At 45.0% G+C, this 25,270-nt stretch overlaps 9 protein-coding genes across 9 annotated transcripts; 7 read left to right on the top strand and 2 right to left on the bottom strand.

Annotated features, from left to right (window-relative positions):
• The first annotated feature begins 1,111 nt into the window (after positions 1-1,111).
• C8R40DRAFT_1120834 (uncharacterized protein) lies at positions 1,112-4,178 on the top strand. Its single transcript, XM_046228786.1, has 26 exons — positions 1,112-1,357; positions 1,416-1,515; positions 1,569-1,622; positions 1,675-1,745; positions 1,801-1,839; positions 1,912-1,922; positions 1,972-2,042; positions 2,100-2,148; positions 2,198-2,224; positions 2,277-2,313; positions 2,370-2,423; positions 2,479-2,504; positions 2,567-2,598; positions 2,652-2,676; positions 2,735-2,746; positions 2,811-2,826; positions 2,889-2,931; positions 2,980-3,105; positions 3,162-3,183; positions 3,245-3,285; positions 3,332-3,380; positions 3,441-3,449; positions 3,510-3,643; positions 3,707-3,781; positions 3,856-3,938; positions 3,999-4,178. Exons 3-25 carry the CDS (start codon positions 1,608-1,610, stop codon positions 3,886-3,888), a joined length of 1,017 nt encoding a protein of 338 aa, XP_046082640.1. The 5' UTR covers positions 1,112-1,357; positions 1,416-1,515; positions 1,569-1,607; the 3' UTR covers positions 3,889-3,938; positions 3,999-4,178.
• On the top strand, positions 4,170-6,715 carry C8R40DRAFT_540990 (cytochrome P450). The gene is made up of 13 exons (XM_046235386.1): positions 4,170-4,564; positions 4,633-4,659; positions 4,710-4,828; positions 4,890-5,068; positions 5,129-5,393; positions 5,445-5,550; positions 5,605-5,618; positions 5,673-5,862; positions 5,926-6,007; positions 6,066-6,182; positions 6,243-6,253; positions 6,309-6,429; positions 6,482-6,715. Exons 1-13 carry the CDS (start codon positions 4,390-4,392, stop codon positions 6,552-6,554), a joined length of 1,479 nt encoding a protein of 492 aa, XP_046082639.1. The 5' UTR covers positions 4,170-4,389; the 3' UTR covers positions 6,555-6,715.
• A 48-nt stretch (positions 6,716-6,763) lies between these two features.
• Positions 6,764-7,740, top strand: C8R40DRAFT_1054220 (uncharacterized protein; the record flags this gene model as incomplete). Its single annotated transcript, XM_046224917.1, has 2 exons — positions 6,764-7,008; positions 7,062-7,740. 2 exons carry the CDS (start codon positions 6,764-6,766, stop codon positions 7,738-7,740), a joined length of 924 nt encoding a protein of 307 aa, XP_046082638.1.
• A 467-nt stretch (positions 7,741-8,207) lies between these two features.
• On the bottom strand, positions 8,208-9,293 carry C8R40DRAFT_1072310 (uncharacterized protein; the record flags this gene model as incomplete). Its single annotated transcript, XM_046226441.1, has 1 exon — positions 8,208-9,293. One exon carries the CDS (start codon positions 9,291-9,293, stop codon positions 8,208-8,210), a length of 1,086 nt encoding a protein of 361 aa, XP_046082637.1.
• Positions 9,294-9,711: 418 nt separating this feature from the next.
• C8R40DRAFT_541472 (WD40-repeat-containing domain protein) lies at positions 9,712-11,986 on the top strand. The gene is made up of 9 exons (XM_046235388.1): positions 9,712-9,999; positions 10,073-10,143; positions 10,200-10,300; positions 10,355-10,506; positions 10,563-10,645; positions 10,695-10,949; positions 11,008-11,164; positions 11,233-11,473; positions 11,525-11,986. Exons 2-9 carry the CDS (start codon positions 10,137-10,139, stop codon positions 11,543-11,545), a joined length of 1,017 nt encoding a protein of 338 aa, XP_046082636.1. The 5' UTR covers positions 9,712-9,999; positions 10,073-10,136; the 3' UTR covers positions 11,546-11,986.
• Positions 11,987-12,436: 450 nt separating this feature from the next.
• C8R40DRAFT_541185 (uncharacterized protein) lies at positions 12,437-13,493 on the top strand. Its single transcript, XM_046235387.1, has one exon. It carries the CDS (start codon positions 12,552-12,554, stop codon positions 13,380-13,382), a length of 831 nt encoding a protein of 276 aa, XP_046082635.1. The 5' UTR covers positions 12,437-12,551; the 3' UTR covers positions 13,383-13,493.
• Positions 13,494-20,319: 6,826 nt separating this feature from the next.
• On the top strand, positions 20,320-21,572 carry C8R40DRAFT_1072307 (uncharacterized protein; the record flags this gene model as incomplete). The annotated part of the gene is made up of 4 exons (XM_046226440.1): positions 20,320-20,478; positions 20,534-20,715; positions 20,765-21,426; positions 21,517-21,572. The coding sequence occupies 4 exons, from the start codon at positions 20,320-20,322 to the stop codon at positions 21,570-21,572; spliced, it is 1,059 nt and encodes a 352-aa protein (XP_046082634.1).
• A 721-nt stretch (positions 21,573-22,293) lies between these two features.
• C8R40DRAFT_1054188 (uncharacterized protein) lies at positions 22,294-22,718 on the bottom strand (the record flags this gene model as incomplete). Its single annotated transcript, XM_046224914.1, has 2 exons — positions 22,294-22,429; positions 22,492-22,718. Coding segments are annotated over 2 exons (363 nt in total), but the record flags the coding sequence as incomplete, so codon positions are not given.
• A 1,132-nt stretch (positions 22,719-23,850) lies between these two features.
• On the top strand, positions 23,851-25,261 carry C8R40DRAFT_1174337 (uncharacterized protein; the record flags this gene model as incomplete). The annotated part of the gene is made up of 3 exons (XM_046232165.1): positions 23,851-24,147; positions 24,201-25,193; positions 25,244-25,261. The coding sequence occupies 3 exons, from the start codon at positions 23,851-23,853 to the stop codon at positions 25,259-25,261; spliced, it is 1,308 nt and encodes a 435-aa protein (XP_046082632.1).
• Positions 25,262-25,270: the final 9 nt, after the last annotated feature.

The raw sequence follows: 25,270 nt of genomic DNA, 5'->3' as shown, positions 1-25,270 counted from the left end.
GTGATCATAAAGCAGAAAATTGAACTGCAATGTTGTCAAGACAAATCCACGCGAGGCTCAATAGTCAATCTACAGCAATCTATTTAACTTTTGTGCGCATACGGTAAACACTTGGGCCAATCCTTGTAAGACAATTGTTCACCTGTTGCACCATTTTCAAAGACAGCACTAGTTCTATGTAACCCGGTTCCAACTCATAATCAAGATTCAAGAAGATTAAGATGATGAACCACCGAATGAGTAAATGAATCAATGACGACCGGCTACGACCGGCCAAGGTAACGGTACGGACCGTTTCACATGTAGGCTGTTTCGCACGTACCGTCCCGCCGGTGGACTTCTGAACCTTCTCCATATAGAGCCAGATTACTTGTCGAGTCCGGCGCGTTGGACTTCCTTGAGTCTCCTGAATCTGCAAAATATCACGCACGCATGCAACGTCTGGTTTAAATTTTGTCGGTGCCGGGAGGTAGTATGTTCGGACCAGGTCGAAAGAGTATTGAGGGAAGGTTGTAGTTCATAACGTCTCGGCCCAAACTGAAAACTGAATTAGCGTATTTCAGTTGATAACGACGGTCCTTCAGAGTTTCAACCATATCTGTTACCTCGTCAGTTACCGGAGGTTACCGGTCAGACACTTTTTTTTTCTTTTTCCACAGTGAATGCATTCCTGAACCCATCCTAGATATCTGTATACAATATATAACGCCGTTTTTCAGGGAAGTGCATTCCGGGTGCACCGTTCACGCCCACAAACTCCTGCGGTTTTTTAATCATCCACAAATCAAACACATCACTGCAACTCACTGCACCCACATTGACGAAAAGTGCGATCATGCCGTGGGATGGTTTCCGCAATGCTACATACGAGGCATTATTCTATCATTCACCATCAGCTCGTATTTCACTGTGTTCTCAAGTATACCTTTTCGAAGGTTCCATTATTTTATTCAAGCTATAAGACCAGGAAGATGCCACTCATACCGTGAATGATTACACCCTGAGTAGTCTTTGGTTGGTCTTCCGAGATTGACTAAACTTTGGAAGACTTTGGAGCAGCTCTCGGAGTGAGATGCAGGCCTACGCAGGCTCAGGGATATCCTGACGCAAAGGTTCAGATCAATTCTGATCCCTGGATCACCCCAAATCACCTTTCCCGGATATCGGATCTTAGGCGTGTACCTGCGTGTGCTCGCGCCCCCGCAGGCCCCGCGGGCTAAGTTGGGCTAGGGTTCTCTTCATCGAGGGGTTTCATAGTTTTCATGCAGTCATGCATGTACCTATCCATGTTCACCTTCTGAAAACAAGGCCGCCTAATCATGATGGAGGGTGTAGTAGGCAGTTCTCCGAAATCCAAGTCCGATCCCGTCCACCTCCATTGTTCGCAATTCTATGATCTCATGCAAATTCAAAAGAACGGCATGATCACAGTAACAGTTACATTTACATAAGAAATTCGGGCTGGTTCGTTAGCGTTCGCCGCTTTCTTGCAGAAAAAGAGTAGGAAGTATACAGGTGCCATTTCGCCAACCCTTACGTATCATAGTATTCACTAACGGGGAGGTTAGATTGTTGGGTAGTTGATAAGTAGAAGGATCACAAACACGATGGTTTCGCTTTCGGTACCTACCTCCCCCCCTTAAAAAAGCTGACGACTCTAGGACGAGCTTACAGTCCTCTACGAATTTCTGCTTGTTTCCTTTGCTCGGCTCCACGATGGCAGTACCGATAAACGTTGACACAACGTATTATTTATCGTTCTTCTTCATCTTGGTAAGAAATTCACTAATAGCACTTTAGGTTGGGGTTCCTGTCTCATGCAGTTGTACTTTGCTGTATGTAAGTCCTAAAATTAAAGCAGACTTTGCAATCACTCAAATTAACCTCTTCCCTTTCTTCTTTACGGAGTAGATTATACGGAGGTTCGTGATTTGTGTCCGAGAAGAGTAAAAATTTCATAGCCCGTGGTAGCGGGATGCATGCAGGCATGGTTTTACTATCGCAAATATAGTAAAAGGGATAGCTGGACTGTTCAAACTTTGGTGCGATAATTGTTCATTCCTATTCGCTAATATCTTGCTCACATTAATGGTGTTTAGGTGGCGGCAGTCATCATATGCGACACATGTCAGATTGGATTTCTCTACGGTTAGCGTGCTCCCTTGGAAGGACACCTCATTCGCTCATCCATTTTCAGCTGCTGTTTATAACTACACTGTGACCAGTGAGTGTCATATATAAGTGCTCGGAGCTCAATAACACTTTCGTCCTCAAAGATCAAGGAAACCCCCTGGCACTGGCAAAGCTAGATCCGTAAGTTCACGAACTTGTCTTTTTCACAAATTTGTGAAGCTGAACCTTGTCCTCAGCAATCTAATCATCGAGCTGATATTTAGTGGAATGATTGCGTTTCTAGTACAGCAGTAAGCTCATTAAAATGATCTTACAATATTGGTAACAGACTGCATGAATTTTTAGTTTTTACTGTTATCGCATTTACGCACGTATGTTTTGTTTCATCCTGATCTTGGCCATGGCATTGATTACTTGATTACTTTGCGCATAGTGAGCAAAAGCCGGTTGCTTTCGGGTTTCGTGGTTCGTGGTTATCTTGTTGACTGCTGGAAACATCAAGCTCAATAATAATCTAGTCTTTGACTAGTTTAGGCTCTTTAGGTATGATTATCATTATGTCAAATTTTTTCAGACAAGCGGACTGAGTAGAGCGTCCTAGTAACGCTCTATTGTAAGTGCTCGAATCCACGATACTTAATTCCCACTGGACTGATCATCATTGTCTATGGTGTCAGACTTCATCGGCGTTGTGTGAGTGATACTCTGTTTATTGAAATTCTTTCATCCTTATCGTCTTCATTTTCTATGTGCAGACTTAGTCAATATACAGAGTTAGCCCAGTTAGCTTTGTTGGACGTGAGACTTGGCTTTACTTTCTACTTCATCAAGTTGACCTATGCACAGAATGTCTCTATCGTCACCAATGTACTCGGGATTGTGTCCGATCTCGCCATCACTTTCCTTATGATATTCCTTCTACAAAGGTCGAAAACGGGCTTCAAAAATACGACTGATGTTCTCAATAGACTAGTAAGCGGAAATTCCGCCATCTTTTAGATAGATACTTTCCTCACTCCTTCTCATAGATCGTGTTTACGTTCAACACTGGTCGGTCCCACCTAGTTTTCTTTATATCAAACGAAACTGGATCGTTTAAATATTGGTCCAGGCATACCGACTTCACTATGCTCCATCGTGACTTTAATTCTGGTAGGTTTGAGTCAAGTTATTCACGCCCGTGCTGACGTTCATGAAGCTCGAAGGCGTGCCTGGAACATTTATCTATATCTTTGTTTATGTCTCCAGTAAGCTTTCACCCGGACAAAAGGTACTCGAATACATACTAACTCTTTGATCATCTTTAGTGGGTCGATGTACGTAGTATCCTTTCTTTGCACTCGAGGGTCAACACTTGACATTCCAGTTCTGAACAGTTTACACCAACTGTTTGCTTGTGACGTTGAACTCGAGGGATTACATCCGTCAAGGTCTCAACTCCGACCTCACGTCCACCAATGAGAATTATGCCCTGTCCATTCCCAATAACGCGCTAGAATCCAGGCTGGAGGTAAGATGAAAAATAATTCCCGTCGCACTTACCTCCTAATCCCAGATTATTTAAATAACCTAGTTCGCAGGAACTAACTCAACAACGGACGGTATAAGTATCAGAGTTGACAGAGATATTCATACCAGTAGTGCAAAGGTGCGACGACGGCGTAGCGCCTAGAAAATCGCGTTTTTTCGTCACTGTACTGATGCGAAGGAATAAATATGTAGCATCGACGAGGAGACTCTCTGGACCTGCCGTGAATTAATATGAAGACCGACGAACATTTCTCATGGAGGCGGTCTCTCTTATTGTATGCAAATGTAATCTTTTTCGCAGTGCACCTTCGCGAGTGCTCACCTTTAGTGCACAGTGCTAGCAAGTTGCCGAGATTTTGCGGTACGGAGCCATGCGAGATTTTTTTCACGATTTTTCGGTCAAGCCAGACCCTCCCAGACCGACCTTGTAATTAACTATATTGAATATTGAACCCGATAATATCAGATGAACCAAACTGACAGAATCAAACAACCCTGCATGTAGGGATACATACTCCAAGTGTGTAATTCAGTCTTATTCAGTTTCCAACGCACACCTGTCATCAGAAATCCGAAGTTGACGCCCAGCCTAGCCTTAGCTAAATGGTGAAATCCGTAAAGTCACATTCCGTTCGACTTTCCCCCGAAAGCCACCAAGTGGCACCTTCCCTCTTCCATCATTGCAGGTTACACGTTACCTTACTTTACTTGAGTACTGGAATCTGAATGTGGGCAAAATTTCTTTTGGTTGTTGCTGCCATAAGTGTAGGAGGTCTGTTGACACGGCGAAGGCGACCTTCCATGCCTCCGGGGCCTCAAGGTTGGCCTCTGATTGGGAATTTACTGGACTTACCAACGGCCTACGAGTGGGAAATTTTCGCCAAGTGGGGGGAACGATGGGGTGCGTGTAAAAGCCGTGCTTTCCGAATTCAGGATTCCGAAAGCAGACTGTTTATGCATACTTTGCAGGTGATCTCCTCTCGGTCTCAATATTCGGTATGCATTTCGGATGTTGCGCGCCAGAATCGGTCTAATACCTGGTTTAGGTACTACCGTTGTTGTCATTAACTCGTATAAGCGGTGCCAAGAGATGCTCGACAAGAAAAGCAATGTGTATTCTGATAGGCCCTACGTCCCAATGGCAATGGAACTCATCGAGATGAGGGTACGATTTATGCCATGAAAATGCTACATCGTGCGTCATACTCATAGACCAAACGCACAAGGACTCTATGGGATTCCTTCCATACGACAAGCGATTCAAATCATCCAGACGTCTCTTTCATCAGGAACTTGGCAGTAACTCTGCCGTCCAAGGTTTCTTCCCGCAAGAAGAACAATTAGGTAAAAAGTTTGTTAGACGGGTTTTGCGCAATCCGGATGGTCTTTTGGACCACTGCTTTCAGTAAGTGTCTTTCCTATTGTATTAATTGCATGCAAATCATTGAGATGGTCACCGCTCTAGACACGCAGGTGCTATCATTCTCCGGGTTGCTTACGGTTACGAGGCAGAGGAATCCAACGATCCTTTCGTCAATATTGCGAATACTGCCATGGATAATTTTAATCGTGCTACTGCCCCAGGAGCATTCCTCGTTAACCAAATGCCGATTCTTCTGAAAGTTCCCGACTGGTTCCCGGGCACGGAATGGAAACGCATTGGCCGAGCATGGGCAAAAGATTATTGGGCAATGGTCGATGTACCATTTAACTTTGTCAAGAAGCAACTAGTAAGTGTGCGCTCTGTACAAACTATTGATGTCGATTAATAAAATTCCAAGGCGGAAGGAACCGCAGAAGATTCCTTCACTGCAAAATGGCTCAAGCAAAAACTTACACCCCAGGAAGAGCTCGATCTCAAATTTGCTTCTAGCTCTATGTTCGGTGGTACGTTTTTCCGAGGTTCTTTCCGTTCTTCAAATGTTGATCATTTCATCCTAGCTGGAGCGGAAACTGTACGTTTCTTCTCTTCCGATGTCGAAGTTTAATTAACCTTGTCGTCCCCTCAGACTGCGGTCACTGTTCACGTCTTCTTCTTGTTGATGGCAATGTTCCCTGAGGTTCAAAGAAAAGCGCAGAACGAACTGGAGTCAGTCATTGGAAAGGATCGGCTGCCCTCATTTGAAGATAGAGACCGTTTGACGTACGTTGAAGCGGTGTGCAAAGAGGTGATGAGGTATCATGCTGTTGTTCCCAATGGTGAGTGTTTTCATTGTTCAAGTGTACCACAAATTGGACTGACGACATGCGCACATTATACAGGTCTTCCTCATTGCACGGCTGCGGACGATATTCATGATGGAATGTTTATTCCCAAGGGCGCTATCATTTTTGCCAACATCTGGTGAGGACTAACTTATATGGATTGCACTAACAATACATTGAGTTCTGTTATTACACAGGAACATGACACACGATCCAGAGGTCTATAAAAATCCAATGGAATTCAATCCAGAGAGATTTCTTGGTGAATCCCCAGAACAGGATCCGAAAGACATGGTCTTCGGCTTTGGGCGCAGGTTGGTTGTTCGTTCTTCCCTTTTGAGTCCTACGTGCTGAGATCTGGAATGGCTTGATAGAATTTGTCCAGGTGCGCCATAGGAACTTCCCTTGGTCTGATTCCCAACGAGCTTACCCTAATTTAGGTCGTTTACTTGGGGATGCCTCTGTATTCATCACGCTGGCAATGAGTCTAGCGGCGTTTGATATAGCTCCTTGTGATGGAGAGCCACCCTTGTCCTTGAAGAATAAGAGTGGAATTGTGAGGTGCGTCAGAGAACCCACTAACCTGATATGTAATATAAATGGTTCCTATTAGCCACCTTCATCCATTCAAGTGCGAGATTTCGCCTCGTATGGACATTGATATTTTGTCCGCTTTGGTCAACTAGTATGATTAAACCATGCTTTTCAGAGCAATGATCCACATAACGTCTTTTTCGTCGATTAAAACATCCAGATACCACATACATACTGCCTTATAATACACTGATGAAGGTTCTTATCTTACTACTAAGATAAGCGACGCTTGGACTCGTGAGTAAATTTGAACGACGTGGGGAACGTGGCATCATATCACGATCGTAAGTTATGCCAAACTATGGAACCGGAAAGAGACGAAAGGTTCTGGCTTTACGATGGCTCTATAGTAGTTCAGGCTGAGAACACACTCTTCCGTGTTCATCAAACTGTGCTTTCCAACAGCTCTGAAATATTTTCTACACTGTTTTCTTTACCTCAATCTGATAACGACACCCAAAATTGTATAGAAGGATGCCCAGTTGTTCAACTACAAGACCTCGCTAAAGACATATCAGACCTTCTTAGTTCTCTTTATCACCCATCGTACGCCTTCTACTTTACTTTGCTGTCGCTTTATCTCATCCGGTGTTATTTAGCCATTTCGATGATTTCCCCTCTGATTCCACACTTGAAGATATTCTCGATTTCATCTCCGGAGTCTTGCGTCTGAGCTCGAAATATATGATACATTCTCTGCGCCGAAAGTGTATCGCTGTCTTAACCCGGACTCTACCTGCTACGCTGGAGGACTACGATTCCCGAACGTCTCGTGGTAAATCGACCTCTAAACACCTCAAAAGCGACGTAGTCATGCGAGCGATCCGTTTAGCTCAGGAAACGAACGTTACAATTGTCCTTCCTTTTGCATATTACTGCGTCGCTCGACTACCTTCTCGGCGTATTCTCGAAGATCAACCAGATGATATGACATGGCAACAAAAGACTGTCTGTCTTGTAGGCAGAGAAAGACTTCGTTATGCTGAAATGAGCCTTTCGCATTCATTTTTACTGGGTTTTCAACGGGCGCCGACATGCACTAACGTGTTGTGTGCCATGGCTCGAAGCCCTCATACCGAGTGGCATCTCATGGAAGCGTCAAGGCATCCACATCCTCTACGTCCGTATAATAGATGGAATGCATTGAATGTGTGTAGCGAATGTGTGGCAAATGCCAAGAAGCAGCATTCGAAAGGACGACAAGAGGTATGGAAATGCCTACCAGCCTTCTTCGAAATGGGAACTTGGGAAGAATTGCGCACAGTATGTGATTACTGAGGTCAGATAACTGCCAGTTCCCCAATCATAGCTTGTTCATATAATGATATGGCACACAGGTCACCGGTTTTACATACGTTACAACTTACATCACTAGTACACATCCATTGGTCAACCCAAGATGCAAGAGGTACGTCGTCTACATAGGTGGGATAAGGAAAAGTTCCACCATTCACATACATCACACAGGTTTATTGCTTGATGAATATATATGTGTACTTTACATCCGCGGCACCATGAGTTACTGCCCTTGGGTTTGTCGCTCTCAATGGCTATATGGCTTGAATGCTCAGCTGTATCCATCAAAATGCAATCCTTGTGATTGGCAACTGATGCCCCGAGATGGATTGTTAATGGGTTGTTAAGGGCGCACACGGGAAATGGCAGATTGGAGCCTTACTGAAAGATCCTATTCCTCGCGCGAACGAAGGAATGCGCCAGGGCAATCGATACCAATCGGGTACCAATCATCTCAGCTCCCGCAGCTTCTGAATGACGTCCTGCATATCGTCGATATTCCATTCTCCGGTCCATCCTTGAGGTCTCTCGTTTGTCCCAGCAGTGGAGGAAGCTCCCAGTTGATTCGTTCCCAAAGCAGTGGCAAAATAAGACTGCATGGGACCAGAAACATGGCAGTCGATGAACGGAGAATCCGGTCGTGGTGCTACCATCATCATGGAGTGAGAAATGGATTTTGAGCGTGTCAAGGATAGAGAAGGTGATTCTATCCTCCTCGTGTCGAGGTTTTCGGTCCGCGATGGTCCAGGAACCGTCGTCTGTTTCGAAGGAGAGATTACCTCTGGGTTGAACGTAGCAATGGAAGGGGTTCTATTCATGGGGATATGCGGGAGTGGGCGTCTATTAGATTGGGAGGATGGGGCTGTCTTCGGTCTCTTTGGATTGCGATTTGGTCGATGTGGGAGATGAGAGTACTCAGTCCCATGGGACAGCACCGGAAGTTGTTCTGGTCCTCCATTGTGTGAATGAGTCGGCGGCAGTGTGAGGCTGGCACGACGTGAATACGTCTGGGAGGAAACATGACCCGGGTGAGTCTCGCGTAAAACTTCCAGAATTTCATTGTGATCTGTCAGTTTGACAGAGGAGGGTTCATCCACACTCTGAATTGGCTTGCCAAGCGGGGTAGTATTGGCTAGAACCTCGGACTCGGGTGAGCGAAAGTAAGGCTGGACTGGAGTGCCGAGCGGCTCGAAGATCGTTGGTGGTGCTGTGGAAGCTTTTCGCTTGCTAAATAACCGAAGGAATGATATAGCGGATGATGGTCTGCTCTTGGTACTACTAGTACTGCTAGTAGCAAAACTTGAGCTGGAAGACGCAAAAGATGAACTCATCGAGAGGGATGGAGAATAATTGTCGAGGGTGGAATTACGATCTGACTTTGCCACTTTGGGTTCCTTCCTCACTAGAGGTCGAGGTGGCTTGGGTGCGCCGATATTATATTCCATCTGATACATTGAGACTGGTGATTTGGGTCGTCGAGGTACATTGGAGGATCGGAGTGATCCAGAGCTGCTACTTTTTTGGGAGGGGGCCATGATATTCACCTGTTGGTGTGTATTCAAGGAGGGAATCTATACATATATCTCGAATGGACGAGTTTATATACTGAAGGAACTCATCATAAATTCAAAATTGTCACAAGTCCTGCAGGCAAATCTATATACCATCTCGAGATGATTGATGCAAGCGGGAGCTGCCTTAATGCAACGTGGCGCAAGATGCCTGGACACTGCCAAATGACTGGAGAAAAAGTCATCGAATATGAACGAAAATTTGGCTCTTTGTAGTACGTATGACCTTCTGAGACTTCTAGGAAATGTGCACGAAATTGAAACCCTGCCTTACTGTCAGTTCGAGTACGGGTACGGTAGCTATTTCTTGCCATTTCCCAAGGAAAAGACAGAAAAAGATTAACCGAATGGAAAAAGACGCCAACCGAAAGCCTCTTCGACATCTCACCTGTTCCTGAGCACCTTGTTCAGCTTCTCTTCTGGCTTCTCCCTGGCTTCCCCCAGCTTCTCCCTCAGGAAGGTAACGGAAACTATCGGTCCATTATCGCTGTCGTTCCAATTACAATCACTTGGATCACATATATATATACATGTAGCCAATAGCAGCCAATAGTGAGCCTGCGAGAAGTTGGACGATTGTCGAGAAAAGTCGCCCGAGTAGAAAAATGTTCAAGGCATCTGAATAAAAAGAAGAACGTCTCGAGACGTCTTGTCATTGATTGCGTTACGCGTAAGTTGACGTTGAGACTCCGATGAGAGTACGTTGAGCGCGCGTTGAATCTTCTTACGGACAATTACCTAAGTCTACCAGCATCTCACGTGCATTTTCTCAAAGTTGACTTGGTTCAAAGTCCCCAAACCAATAATATGGCTGGTATGGTTTCTGTATCATTTCTTGGTCGCTGGACGCTCAACTGTACTCGCGCATAGAATCCCAATTTGCCCTTCCTTCACCACCTTTTGATAGCATCTCTAAAGTCCAATATTCCCCCACAAATCCAAATCAGTTGCTCGTTTCTTCATGGGATACGGTACGTCTTCCACCAACTCATTAAGGATTAAGTCGCTTACAATGCGCTCCGTAGACTGTCAAACTCTACGACGTCGGCGATGACGCTTCAGGCAGCAAAACTAGCGAACAAAAATGCAAGTTTGATCATCGAGCTGCTGTTTTAGCTTGTTGTTTCTCGGATGCTGAGCATGGATTTAGTGGCGGGCTGGATACTACGGTTCGATAGTAAGCAAGATAATTCTCTCTTCTTAACCAGCACTGATTTGTCTGTAATTATTCAGTCTCGACTTCGGAAGCGAAAAGACCAATGTCGTAGGATCGCATTCTGATGCCGTGTCGAGTATGGTATATGCCAAAGACCTTAGTCCGTAACTTTTTTTGTCTCGTGAGATCATGCTTGAACGTTGCTTTAGATGCCCTGATTTCAGCTTCCTGGGACCGTACGATACGAATATTCGACCCACGAGCGCCAACGCCTGAACAATCTTCCCATGAAAATCCCGAGCGAATATACCACATTGACCTAGTCAATAACACCCTCGTAGTCGCGATGGCAAGCCGTCTTTTCCATATATATGATATCCGAAACATGCAGGAGCCATCGCAACGGAGAGAAAGTAGCTTGAAGTATATGACGAGGTCGTTGGCGTGTATGGTTAACGGTGAAGGTACTGCTCGCCATATCTTCTTTTACGAATATAGCTGAATAAATCTGGGTCGTTCTAGGCTACGCGACTGCATCTGTAGAGGGACGAATCGCTGTCGAATATTTCGATCCATCACCGGAAGCACAAGAAAAGAAATATGCTTTCAAATGTCATCGCCAGACTATTGACGGTGTGGATCACGTTTGGCCTGTCAACGCTCTTGCTTTCCATCCGATGTATGTCGCATGCTTTGTAACTATCGATCTATGTAATGCCGATCGTGTCCTTATTTTTTCTTCGTCAGTTACAACACGTTCGCATCTGCTGGCTCGGATGGGACTGTTTCTGTATGGGACCACAAAATCAAGAAACGCTTGCGTCAATATCATAAATTCAACAATCCAGTATCCAGTGTTGCGTTCAATTGTGATGGCACGAAACTTGCCATCGCGTCATGTTACACCTGGGACGAAGGAGAACAAGGTGCACGAGTGGAGCGAGAGAGGCCTCAAGTTTGGATCAAGACAGTGGGGCCGGAAGTCAAAGTGAGTTTTTCATGTTATCTCTTTGTAAAATGGGAAGCTGACCGGATACAGCCGAAAGACTGGCAAGCGTAAAACGCACACCGCCGTGATCAGAGTTTCCCCTCCTTTATGGTGAAACTGGAAAACTTTATCTTTCCATTTTCCCTGGCATTTCACCTTCGATATCGGCGATGTGATAGGCTTTGTGTGTTGTGCGATCTGTAGCATACTCATCTGCACTACAATGTCTCTCATTTTCTTCTTTCTCTTGAATTTTAACATTGAGCAGTACCTAAAAGCACGCCCTCCTTTCATGTGGATTGTGATTTTTTACCTCGTGGGACCTCGTCTTTGAGGATATATCTAGCTACATCTGCGAAATATATCCGCGCGCGTTGGAATTAGGCGCAAACATATTGACAATCGGCTGATAAGTGCCATAGCTTTTTCAATCAGTGGGCCGTCAACACCGGATTCATGACCTTCTGCGTATAACCTCCGACTCAGAAGCATCGGGAAATCGAAATATAGAGGACGTTGACCGTTGATAATTCCGAAGGTGGCGTATGAAGCACATTCGATTTTCTAGTCACGATTAGCGAGTTCACCCTCGTACTTGAATAATCCGCTCACTACTCACCGTTTTGAGCCATTTCCAGAGATACATATGATCTCATCTCGTTCCCTCTTATCCTCTTTGTATAGCTCTGTATTCGTTGAAAATCGGAAGACAGCTGCGTCCAATCACGCACTCTCAGAATAGACTCAATTATGTGATTAGGTGTGCATATGTACGTTTCCTGGCAACCAACGATGTCCGCGATGGGTCTCGCATAACTCATAACTATAAGTACACAGATGACGTTCATTGCTAACGCCAGGTTTGAGGCAGCTCCCCGTTTGCTTATTTATGAGCTCTCCGCTGACTCTCCGCGATTGGTATTCTTTAACTCCAACTCCTTGGTACGCATAAACCTTATATTAATCGTTCTTTGATTTAAAAGACCTTCTCTGTAGCTCTTTAGAGGCCCGCCACCTTACGCTCCTCTTCCTATAGCCTCGACTTTGTCGGCCTAGCCGTCTTCGTCATTTGCTCTAAATGACCGAATATGATTACTCTCCTGAAGGATATCAACGCTATCTCGATACCCAAAGGAGAATCTCAAAGTGGGTGCAAAATACTAATGCTCACGCGTCTGAATTCCGCTCGCCGTTCGGAACCTTCAACCCAATCAGAGTCTCCGAGGAATCATCTAGTAGCAGAACTCGGACGTCTACCGTAAGCTCCAAGCCTCATGGAGACAGGAATATTATAGAGCGAGGAAGAGGAATGGACGATAGAGAAAGGAGGCATAGCATGTCAGCGACGACATTTAGGCAGGGTGCAAGTGGCGCGTCGAATGTTGATTTCCATACGCAACGCTCACCTGCGCATACATCTCAAGTGAGGCATTCGTATCCGTACTCTCCTGCCCCTCAGGAGAGTTACACAGCTACCAGAACCGCGTATGCTGCTCCGACGCAATCTCGGCGAGCGCAGTCTCTCTCCTCGCCGCCATCTCAACCCCAATCCCGACATCGTGCTCATCACCACCATCATAATACACCTTCACAATCCGCAGCTCATGCATCTCGGCCACATAAACTCGATTCTCCTAGAAGAAGCACCACTCCTCCTGATTCACATCATAGACATAGCACGCATCGTCCCTCTTCATCTAACAGATCCAACCACCATCATCAACATCATTCACGATCACAATCCACTCCACGCCCTTCTTCCAAATTAGGCTCTCCTCTTGCGGTTGCTCCTGCCTATGCCGTTGTAGGTGGTCGTGCATACGTATCCAACCCTGGAGGCTACCTAGTCATACCACCAAAGGGTAAAAAGCTGAGTGTTGTTGTAAGTCATTCACCCAGGACTCCTTGATTCAAGGTCTTAAGCCTCATCTGTCGTCAGTATACATGAAATTCGTCATTAATTCTTTGTGGGAAACGACCTCCGCAATATGTTATTCCTGAAGCCTGTCGTACGACAAGAAGAATATGGAAATGATTTAGAGGTTATGCATATGACCAAGATACATAATTACTTTCATACATACTTTATTCCCAATTACCTACGCATATCAGGCTTGCTCTCTCTGGTCTGTAATTTTGTCAGTTTGTAGGTCAGAGTGAGAGTTGGATACACTGACCGGATGGTACCAACACATTTTTTGAACTTCAACAACAATCGTCTCCGCGTCATCGTCAGTTTTGAGGTACCCAGAAACTTCATGATTGGTCCAGGAAACCCATCCTTAGTAAGTGATCATCCGCTTTATCGCTCCAGGAGGGCGCACTTCGATTTGAGGAACAAAAAAATGTTCATTCCCTTCCACGTTGATGTTTTTCTTCCCCCATGATTTCACCTGAATTGACATGTTCTCTGTCCCATACAGTCCAGGTGAAGCTTTATCGAAGAAACGCTGGACTGCAGAATGAACTACTGCTCTCCTTGCAGTGTCTTTGTTACGAGTAGTTTGGCTCCCGGGTGAAGTGTGGAAGCGTATTATGGCTTTGGAAACAAGCGGGATCTTTGGTGGATTAAGTCTCGCGTGTTCACAGAGCTTTCATTGCTTATGTCGACAAGGGGTCCCTACAATATCTTCAGAACCCAGTGAAAATTTGAATGTCGTTGACTCACATGAGGGACGGCTATTATACATACAACGGGAAGTAGGAGGACGAATATCAGGACGCGAAGGGATTTGGAAGTAAAGCATGTAGAGTAAAGCATGGACAAAGGGTGAAGGGGAGAATACGGATTTTTTTTTGAATAACAGTTGGTCTCTGTGCTCAGCAAAAACAACGATATAGGTGACCGACCGACCAGCGATGGAGAAATAGAGAAAGTATACGATCGATCCGATGGAGGACTGCCATGGAGGTCCGGGCCCTGGCGCCGCCTTGGCCCGTGCGGCCACAAACGATTTCAAGCGCCCGTGCGATCAGACGGCGTCGTACAACAAAAAGGTTGTTTCTCACGGGAAATCATCCACTGTCGTACTAATGAGGTGGAGGGCATAACCGTGAGCAAGGTTAGCATTCCCAGAGGGGGCCACAAGTTAAATAAAGGCCAATTTCTGTCGTACGAGTCACGGCATCGTTCTTATCGCTCCTTCTTGCTGACTCTTGCTGTCAACAAAAGCAGAATATGAGGTCCGAAGGAGTACAAACTTTAAGGGGTGTGACAACCTGCTCAGCAACAGAAGCTTTACTGTTGTCATCTTGTCTACTTTACGCCCATTTCAAAGAAACATGATTTGATGGGGTTGGAGGTCTAAGTACATGTCAACGAATCGGAACAGCGTCATAAATACTGAACATGTAACATTCAAGCTGTAATATGAAATATACGCAAGGGGTCATCATCCTGTAGCTGTAGGTTTAGGACCGGGACTCGGACGAAGAATTTCTTCCAGGTTGATGGGAGGTGGAGGATCAATGCGAGGAAGATGATTCTGAAGGTTGATGCAGCGTGTTAGGATATGAGTAAGTGCATGGATACAAAAGAGCACGAACTGGATATTCATATTCCGAAATTGTTTTTCCATCTTGTTTCAACCAACCTGTCACTTTTATGGACTTTGGATTCTGCACTTCTTTCATCTCGAAATAACCTGTCACCTTTGACACAGGCCTCCAAAACGCATTTTGTTCAGAAACTTCCAGCTTGAAGGGACACGTGTAATATTCAGCATGTCGGTTCTTTGCAAAATCTACCTTTGTATCTGGGCCGTATTGAGCTTGAATCATTTCCGTGATTCTTTCTTTTGCATACTTCGGATAATTGTCTATCCCTGGTAGATGTGATGGTCGCCATTCCAGCCTGACAGAGGGTAATATAACATGCACTTTCTTCCTAGAGGGGGACCGGGCCTGGGCATTTCGAGAAAGAACACTTGGGTTGAGTCCATCATTTTCGAATACCTGCGAACTTCTCGAAATCTGAGCTGAGGACTTATCACGGTATCCACATCAGGCAGGGGGATTTTTGAACAGGGCTGAGGATCAAAAGCATGTCAGGGAGAGTAGCCACAGTTCCGATTCTACGATAACGAATGATGATGTATACGACGAAAATGTTATTAGAATCCTTTCTTGGAATGTTCATGGTGATTTCTCTGTTAAAATGCTCAGCCCAGAATTTCGAAACATGCTTTCACAATATGATATAGTACTCATTCAAGAAACACACTTATGTACTGAGGAAGAAGAAGCATTACTCAAACTCGATGGTTTTAATTTCTTTGTACAATCACGTACCACTGCCAGGAAGTGGGAGAAGCAGCATGGGGGGGTCTGTGCTTTTGTTCGGAAAGGAATAGCAGTGTCGAAGTCGAAGCTTTCATCGGCGGACATTCTCGTGCTTGATTTTGGTAGACTATGGGTTATTAATGCATACATTTTGCCTGCACTATCTCGATATATACATTTCACAGATGTATCTCCTGAAGAAAAGTTATTTGAGAAAATACGATTATGTGCATTGGTGGACATGTCAAAAAAGACTGTCGTGGCTACTGATGCAAATGGGCGGACTTCTTCGAGGGTGCCTACTGATACACACCTGACACGAATATCACAAGACAAGGAAACCAATGCAAGGGGTCTGCGTATCTTACAATTATGCGATGAGATGAACTTGGCAATTGTGAATGGCACAGAATTGGAATCTCCACATCGGGGGTCTTACACATCCCACCAACACAATGGCAAAGCTGTGGTAGACTACATTCTAGTATCACAAGCACTGTGCACGTTGATCAAAAATCTGAGCATTGAGGTCCGACCAGTGTCAAAGACAGACCAATGGTCAGACCACTCGAAACTCTCATTGGTGATTTCACGAGAGATTTGCATCATGACGGCAAATCAATCCACTCAACAAAAGAATCCGCTTTCAATTCCAGTACATGATGAAAGGACTGACATCATCTATAACGAGGTGCTGCAGAGTGCAAAACCTCCACACCAGTTGCTCCGTGATTTTTATGGTCCGGTTTACTATGACAAAAATCCAATCTCTGTGTATACTGATGGTTCATGCTTGGATAATGGGAAAGAAAGTGCAAGAGCTGGATCAGGAATATGCTTTGGGCTACGGTCCAACCAGAACATTAGCCTCAGAGTACCAGGCCCGGGAGACCCCACAAATAATAGAGCCAAAGCATATGCTGTCCTGATGTTATTGTTAAATGTTGACCCTAAACGTGCACTGAACATCTACTGTGATTCAACATATGTCATCCGAGAATGCTGCTATTGGGCAGGCCGCCATCTATCTACAGGATGGAAGATGTCAAATGGAGACCTATTGAAAGACATTTGCTTATTACTAAAATATCGTCTGGCTCTCACCCGCTTTATATGGGTTAAAGGACATAGTGGCATTCCGCAAAATGAACTGGCAGATGAATTGGCAAAAACAGGTTGCACAAAAAGGATTCCAAGGGATTATACCTGCCTAATGTCTGCACCATGGGAGTGTAACCCAGGAAACAAGTTAGCAATTGATGTTCAGAAAGTCTCCACTGACCTACCAGAGCATGCTGAACCAGGAGCAATGAATGCTACTCCGACAATCTTAACAGTGGAAAGTGGTCATCGTGGAAGGTCAAAAGTTGGAAAAATCCGTCATGAAAACCTTGTCAAATTGCGTAATTGCAAGACTAATGCTCAATTCTGGATGTTATATAAGTCATGGCTAGATCCAAAAGCAAAAGACTTTGAGCTTTCACTCAATCACCTATATACAGAGTTTAAGACAAGGTTGAATTCACCTATGGTCCCATCATTGCAGTTGAATCACAATCACCTGTCATATCTAAAGCACCTAGAAGCAATGCTACCAGAAAACAACTTGGACCCAACAGAGCAGGGGTTTTTTAGCTGCCCAATTCAAGAAGATGAAGTAGCTGAAGCCAAGGAACACATACTTCAATGCAACCTGAACAGTGCCATGGGCTCCGATGGCATATCATACAAGGAAATTATGGACATCCCCAATGAGAATATAGTCTCATTTCTCAATCACTGTGTTGTAAACAAGACTGCACCCTCGCAATGGCTTTATGCAATAGTGATTGGTATTCTAAAGCCAGGAAAGAATGCTTCAGACCCAAGTGGCTACCGCCTCATTGTATTAGAATGTTGTTTTGCAAAATTGTTGGCCTACATTATTGACCGTAGGATAAGGTCTTATTCAGATCTAAAGCAATTAATACCTGATTCTCAAAATGGCTTCAGACCTACATACCGAACAACTAACAACCCACTAATTTTGAGGACTATGGTGGATAAGGCTGAATCTCTGGGCAACCCACTATATTTTGCATATATGGACTGGACAAATGCATTTCCCTCCACTGATAGATCTGTAATGTGGATTAAATTATTCTCAATGGGAGTGAAAGGCCCAATGATTGACTGGATACGGATGCTCTATGCAAAAATTGCTTATGTTGTCAGAGTTTGTGGCTCTCACTCTGAACCTTTTGGCGGTGATATGGGGGTCATTACAGGCAGTCCGGACTCACCAAACTTGTTTAATCTGGTTGTTGCAGATTTTAAAGTGACGGAACACCCAACAGATGTGGTTCTTCATGATATGTATGTCAACCACATGTTGCAAGCAGATGACACAGGAATGGCTGGGACAACACCATCTAGCATTCAATCTAAGCTTAGACAATTTGAAGCATATGCATCCTTCACAGGTTTTGAAGTATCTGTGCCTAAATGTATGATTGCAGTATTTGGAAAGGAAGTTGTCACTGACACTGTTTTCATGCTACATGACAAACCTTTGCAAAAGAAGAAGAAACTGAAATATATTGGGGTACATCATCAGACTGGTCGAGGAAGCATATACAAAGACAACTATCAGGTACTCGCAGATAAGGCTAAAAATGCTGCAGGTGCAGTCCTTCATGCTAAGGCTTTTGTAGGCAGTGACATGCCAATAAAGGATATGATTACTATGTACTGGGCTAGAATTGACCCATATTTGAAAAGTGGTGCCGAGTTCAGTATGGATGTGGTTGCATCTCATAGAGACCAATTAGAGGAAGTACAACATTATTTCTTACGGAGGGTTCTTTCTTTACAAAAACGATCATCAACCCAGATTCTGTTCACCGAAACGGGAGTGATGCCAATCCGCTATCGAAGAATCATTCTTTTCTTCAAGAACATGCAGTACCTGGTCAATTTACTACATCATCATCTCGCATGGAAAGCATTCAGAGAAGCTTACTCTTTGGCTCAAAATGGACACACATCAATAATTTTGGAGGCATGCAGAGTACTTGACAACCTGCCAATACCATTCACTTGGAACATTCCAGAGTTTGAGGATATCACTACTGCATACCTGAATGATCTAATCACTGGCATTCAAAATTCCATGGAGAAGACTCTGCAAAAGGCTGTGATATCTTGTCCCAGAACAATGGACACTCTGAAAGAACGAAAGGAGTATGACCGGAAACAGAAAAAGATGGTCTTTAAACCTCTGACTTTTCGACACTATTTGAATGTCCCAACAGGTTCACATCGGAAAGCACTGATCCACATTGTGACTGGTAATCACCAGCTTGCGGTGGAACGGTTGCGCTGGGATGAGTATGCTAGTCCAAGTGGCGAAAAAATCCGCGGGAATTTTTCCCCGGTAGCCCGACTTTTTCACATGAGCTCGACTTGTTCGTGGTGCGCCCGACTTTTTCTTGTCAGCGCAAATTCTTTTTGTTCAGCACAAAAGAACAGTTTGCCACAGAAAATATAATTTGGATTCCGGCACTTATTCAAACTAGCAGAAAACTTGCTTTTCTTGCTTTTGTAGTAGAGAACTTGTTCCCGAAAAACTGTCCTCCTCAGAAAACATTTATAGCCTCTAACAAATTTCCAATAGGTATGACACTATAATATACAGTTTTCATCGCTATTGTATTGTCAGAGTATCCTAAGCTATACAGTATAGCTTATAAGTATCTTGCTATGACGTCTGCGAAGCCACTGAGGGAGCTTAATACACTGTCAGCTTGGTATGTAGGTATAACTGTATAGTTTACGGTAATAACATCTCTCAAATGGGAAGTGTCCAAGCTGTACCTACATAACGTTGTGCTCCCTCACCAGGAACCTTACTCCTCAGTGAAACCTTTTTAATTTACAGTGATGACTATGGCAATGACTATAGCGACAAATAACTGGAAAAGGGGTAATGGAACTAAGGAAAATTGGAGATGATTCACTAGCCCCAAAGAGAATCTATGAGTTGTCTATACACTATACGTCACAATGGAATTTACTCACTGCGGTAGATCAGAAAACTAAGACTTTTCAGATGTTGACTCTCTAAATACCTACAAAAGGCAGCTGAATACTGCCGAATCTCGTAGTAAAAATATGGGTAGCTCACTGGCTTGTTCGGTGGCTTCCTTGGTAAAATTCTTCCAAAATTGCTCAACCTTGACATCTGTATAGCAGAGCACAGAAAGACTTGAGATAAGAAACCAGAATGGAGATAAGGCCAGAGACTTACTGCCTTGTTTGATGTTGCATGTGCGATAAACTGAAGATTGAGCCACCTGAAGGAGCTGCTGGTTTTCCTGACTTTTATCTGTAACAACAGAGGGTTTCGAAGATAGAGGGGTGGATTTTGGCTGAGCAGTAGACATGGGAAGCTGATTTGTACTATTTGCAAACTGATGTGGCTGTTAGAGAAAAATTCTGTCGGTAGAAGGTGAGAGTCCAGAAAGAAAGGTGTGACTGTCACTGTGACGGGAAAGTCAGAGCTTCACCTACTACTGCTCAATCAGATGGCTGACCATCCCAAGCTTGCGCCCAGATCCACAGAGGATATCGAGAACCAAATGTTGGTTGACAAAGCAGAGTGTAAAATTTCTGTGAATGTTGTGGATTTCTATCATAACAATTGCATGGTGGTTATTGAGACCCAAGAGATCGAGATCGACAAAGTACAATTTCAAGACATATTCAAATAAACTTGTAAAATCACTGACTGGATCTCAGACAGGAAAGGTCATTTATTCTCGATTCAAACTCCATTTGTCTTCGCTGGAGCTTCACGCTCCTGTTTTGGCCAACTTCTTGACCCAGGCGTTAGAGAGTGTTGAAGGGACGGAAGAAAATCCAGTGATCTTGCCTTTCACAACTCGAGAATTCACTTGTTTCCTTGATTGGATTCATGATAGGTAACTTTTTTTCCTTCCACAATTATTATCTTTAATTACGTTACGGTAGAGAGTGGCGACCTTTCAAGATAACGGAAGAAAGTCTGGTGGATCTTCTGAGGGTCTCTTCAACCTTGAAGGCCGATGATGGGATTTCTTACGCTGTCAGTGGTCTGGAAAGTTTACGTTTACCTTCTGCTAGGATGTTACAACTGGTTGGTGATTTTCATCACCTTCCAGAGGTTCATTGTTGGGTTGGTCCAGCAGTCAAGGATCCTATTCAGAGGCCTCTTGGTGAGATAACAAACTCTGAGGCTCAGCAGATAGCAGCTGCCTATCCGACCATAGCTAGAACCCGGGAGAACATCCAGCGTTTACTCACCCAAGTATCTCAGAGGTCGTTTGCTCTCAAACTCGCAGATAAGGACCAGCAAGAAGAAGCTGATCTTTGTTTAACCCATAAAGAATGTCAAAAGGCCTGGAAATCGGTTTGGAAAGAGAACATTGGCTATCTTCTCCTTTACTTCCAGAAGCCTCTCACCTACAGGGAGCTTCTTCAAGTACTACAAAACACAGATTTCCCCAAAGTAAATCCGTCTTGCAAAGCACGCATGTTGAATTGGTTATCAAGGAAAAGCGATTATCCTGGTATGAAGGAACTGTTGGAAGAAGCGGTGGGTTCAATTGAGGACATATACCACGTCCCTAGAAGAGGTCCAGCTCCAGAGAACGGTGGGTAAACCCCTTGGTACTTCAAGCCCTTCTTCTGATCACCGTTGATTTACTTCTAGCTGAAGTTTGAACTATATATTCCGTACTCAGTACTCCTAGCCCTAAATTTGTGTCGCGATAAAGATTATCAGGATCTTCAACTGTAAATACATATTTTAGGAGAAGCTTCCTGCTTAAAGTGGTATATCCAGCCGAAGAAGACAGTAAACATTTGTTGAGCAGGCCTGCTAAGTATTATGGCTACAAAAAGCTACCTACACAGCAAGTACAACATGAATGAGTCAACTTAGTTGATGAGTCCATGATTATGATTACGACATTGTCCGGCTGTACATGGCCTCAAGCATTTTCAGAAAGTTCAAACCTGACCATGGCTCTAAGTCTAGGCTACGTCAGGATACCTGGACTCTTGCAGGAACTTTTTGACGTTATACGTTGTCGTCAAGGCAGTCGGAAATGAAGATATCATAATGATTGGCCAAGTGGGACCTAAGAACGGAATAGGCAGAATTAGAAAGGACAGCTAGTAATATCTGGGACCACATACGTTTCTTCTGTGTCAGCATTTTTGAGTCCGTACTCTGAAACACATTTGATGATAGGGCAGGGGCAGCTTTTCCAATACTCTTTGACTTCTTGAGTTTTTCAGCAAATTGTGGGCATACAGAAGACTGTTCCGATCTCTTAATTTGACCTCCTGCAACCGGATTTTCTTGACAAAATCAATATATCAGAGGTATACTTCGGAAATACTAATTGATCGAGGAAAAAGGTGGACTAAACCGGTCGGTCAATATGCCACTCAGGCCTCAGTACTCAGTCCTCAGGTAGACCAGCTCACAGACGAAACAAAGTTTTGAGAAAACTCTATTTTCCAGATGGATTTGTCGTACGGTTGACTCCAATATCACTACTCCATACGAAGTAATTGCACTTCCATTTCGAATTGACTTCTTCACAAGGTCGCTTTGAACAACCTTTATCATATCCGGGTCCCACCGGCCTGAAATTTCAGTAGTGTGTGACCAGATAGAAAAAACAAACACAATACAATAGCGAACTCACCTTGAACAGACCCAAAACGATCTACCTTTATTGACCCCAGGCTTGTTTACTCGAAACTCTTTCGCGACTTCGTTATGCACCAAGCACTTTGGGGGCTCTCGAGGTTTGAGGAGAGACTTCCAAGCTTCATAAGATGATGATATAGGCGATGATTGCAACGGCATTGAAGAGGAAGATGTTTGCGATAGCGAAAGTTGGATAGCTTGTCGTAAGTCCTTGTCAATATCTTCCTCCTCAACCTCTTGTACTGTTTGAGCCACGGGGTATTCGTCGTCTTTATCATCGCTCGCTGTGAGGTCCACTATAGCTTGAGTTCCTGTATCAGCGAGGTTAGTTATTGATTTGCTCCGCCTAGGTTTTATCTTCGACGTTGTTGAATTTCTTGGTTTCGAATTGCTCGGGTCGTAGGCGGAGCGATGAAGAAGCTAGAGAGTTTTGACTGTCCGGGTTTCTTCAGGTCCTTCACATTTTGAACATCCCCTTTCGGTTTCTTCGGTTTGGTTTGAATAGTAGACGATGAGGATGAGGTGCCTGTAGTCGATGAAGAGGTGGAAGGAGGCGGTGTCTTCCTCTTCTTTGGTGGTGAGGATGTGAAAGTCGGAGTGGAAGTGCCGGAAGATGTAGGGGATGAAGATATGGACGCGATCGATGACATCGAGGAGGACGCGGATACAGGCTGAGGGATAGTCGTATCGTGCAACGTGGTTTCGCAGGAAGTCATTAACATTGTGACATCAGAATTATCAGAGTTGGTTGTTGGTGTCTATGAAGATTTCCAGTCAGTTCAGAAGATGATGTATCTTGTTTCAGAATACTTACAGCTTTGGCAACAACTTTTGATTTTATCTTGTCCCCCGTGGAACCGGTATTGAAGAAACTCACCAGAAGGCGCTGCTTCCCCGAATACTCATCCCAAAATCTCGTTGCTAATCTCGGAGGTTCTCTGTCCAGTTTATCTGGGGTAGGGCATGACATAACATCTCGAAGTTTTCCCGTAAGTCCTTCTTCAGCTTTGAGAGCCGTCACACCAGAATTTTCTGCGGAAGGTCGGCGAGTGTAAGTGGCCACACCAGAGTATCCGTTCTTTGTGAGTGGGAAAGAGTAACATGCGTCATACGATGGGGGAGCTGTGACTGGTGCAGGAAGAGCAGTCCGATTAGATTTAACCTCTGTAGTGAACTTCTGATTCAATTTTGGCAGCAGCTCGTAGTACGCATTTGTTGGGTTAGGCGCGTGTTTATCTGGCGCTTATAGCTGCACAGCTTTGTGAGTGGACGCTCAATTAGGCAAAGCAGGGATTTCAGACAGGTTTGCCTTTTTTGGCCTCCACCTGCTTCGCTCAATATTCACAGGCTAATTATGGCTGACCTCAGTCTTTCTGTAACTCAACTGCAGGCTCTTCACTCCCTTCTTCTTCTTCATGGCTCCAACCTTCCTGATGACCTGAAGTCTCTGCCTGCCTCCCTTCAAGCTCAATTAGCCCTCAATTCCTCTGCTCCTTCTTTTCCTACACCTTCTCTTTCCCCAGAGAAACTACCTAGGACTGGCAGTATTTCTCTAGCTAGAGCTAGACTTAGGCCTCCTTGGCTCTTTTCACAGCCTAGGGCCACCTGTGAGGTAGGAACTCAGGTGGAAGACCCAGCCTTGGCTCTAGAGGTACATGAAACATTCTTGATTGCCTCGAGTAACTGCTAATCTAAGTTTTTCAGAGCTTTTCAAGACCTTCTTCCCCAGCTTCCAGTGCTGGCTATGGAGCTGGCTCTGAGGTGGAAGAAGACCTTGGTGGCGACTTCGCTCCCAATCGCGCTCCCGGCTCTGCTCCCAATTGCACTCCCGACTCTGCTCCCAATCGCGCTCACAGCTTCACTCCCAATCGCGCTCCCGACTTCGCTCCCAATCGCACTCACGGCTTCACTCCGAATCGCGCTCACAACTCTGCTCCCAATCGCGCTCGCGACCCAATCCACGACTCTGCTCAGGCCTCCAATCCTGACTCCATCTACGACGACGCTCACGGAACCCCTAGTCGCGACCCAGGTTGCGGCTCTATCCATGAGGCAGCTCATCGCTCAGCTCAAGACCCCGGTCGCAACTCTGCTCACAGCTCCTCTCAGGAAGCTGCTTGCGAGGCTGCTCACGACTGCAGTGGTCGCGTCTCCACTCCCAGCCGCAGCCATAACTCCGATTGCGAATCTTCCTATGAGCTCGCTCACCATCCCGGCAACTCCAGCCAGGCCTCTGTTTACAGCTCCACTCATGCCCGGTACCTCTGCAACTCCCAAGACACTGCTCAGGACCTGACTCTCAAAATCAACGAGGCATTCCCTGATGACCAGGGTGAAGCGGAGGAGGGTCCGCTCCTGGCCAATACAATCTACCCCGCCCCAAGTGAAGCTGACGATGAGTCGCTCCTGGACCAAGACACACTCCTGGCCAACACGCACCAGCAGAACGCTGATGATTCCAACCCGCTTCTTGATGAGCTCCTTAACGACAACAACCACTACCAGGAGAAAATGATCCTCTGCTCAGACTTAGATGCTGCTATCTTATCTCTGTTGGAGGAAGAATGTAGCAGGCCCTTAGTCAACTCCCCCACACATCAGACAGGCTCTTGTACTTCTCATTTTGCTACTTCAAATGAAGATCCTGGCTCTCGCAAACGTCAGCGTTTGCGAGATTCTCTTGGCGAAGAAGTCCCGGTTGAGGTGGTCAGACCTAGGGTAGCTCAGGCAAATCCTTTCGACCCTAGACCAGATTGCAATCGTAATGGGGCCTC

This window comes from Lentinula edodes (genome assembly GCF_021015755.1).
Source record: "Lentinula edodes strain Le(Bin) 0899 ss11 chromosome Unknown C8R40scaffold_36, whole genome shotgun sequence".
In the NCBI taxonomy this organism is placed as follows: domain Eukaryota; kingdom Fungi; phylum Basidiomycota; class Agaricomycetes; order Agaricales; family Omphalotaceae; genus Lentinula; species Lentinula edodes.
The sequence above is the reverse complement of the archived record's forward strand: the minus strand, read 5'-3'. Positions and strand labels throughout refer to the sequence as shown.

Excerpts from the sequence above, each read along its gene's own strand:
- C8R40DRAFT_541185 (XM_046235387.1), top strand. The coding sequence starts at position 12,552 with ATGACCGAATATGATTACTCTCCTGAAGGATATCAACGCTATCTCGAT.
- C8R40DRAFT_541472 (XM_046235388.1), top strand. Across the intron at positions 10,507-10,562 it reads CTGGATACTACGGTTCGATA|TCTCGACTTCGGAAGCGAAA; the intron begins GTAAGCAAGATA and ends GTAATTATTCAG. Across the intron at positions 11,474-11,524 it reads CAGTGGGGCCGGAAGTCAAA|CCGAAAGACTGGCAAGCGTA; the intron begins GTGAGTTTTTCA and ends GACCGGATACAG.
- C8R40DRAFT_540990 (XM_046235386.1), top strand. The coding sequence starts at position 4,390 with ATGTGGGCAAAATTTCTTTTGGTTGTTGCTGCCATAAGTGTAGGAGGT. Across the intron at positions 4,565-4,632 it reads CAAGTGGGGGGAACGATGGG|GTGATCTCCTCTCGGTCTCA; the intron begins GTGCGTGTAAAA and ends CATACTTTGCAG. Across the intron at positions 5,069-5,128 it reads CTTTTGGACCACTGCTTTCA|ACACGCAGGTGCTATCATTC; the intron begins GTAAGTGTCTTT and ends TCACCGCTCTAG.
- C8R40DRAFT_1120834 (XM_046228786.1), top strand. Across the intron at positions 1,746-1,800 it reads CCGATAAACGTTGACACAAC|GTTGGGGTTCCTGTCTCATG; the intron begins GTATTATTTATC and ends ATAGCACTTTAG. Across the intron at positions 2,043-2,099 it reads GCTGGACTGTTCAAACTTTG|GTGGCGGCAGTCATCATATG; the intron begins GTGCGATAATTG and ends AATGGTGTTTAG.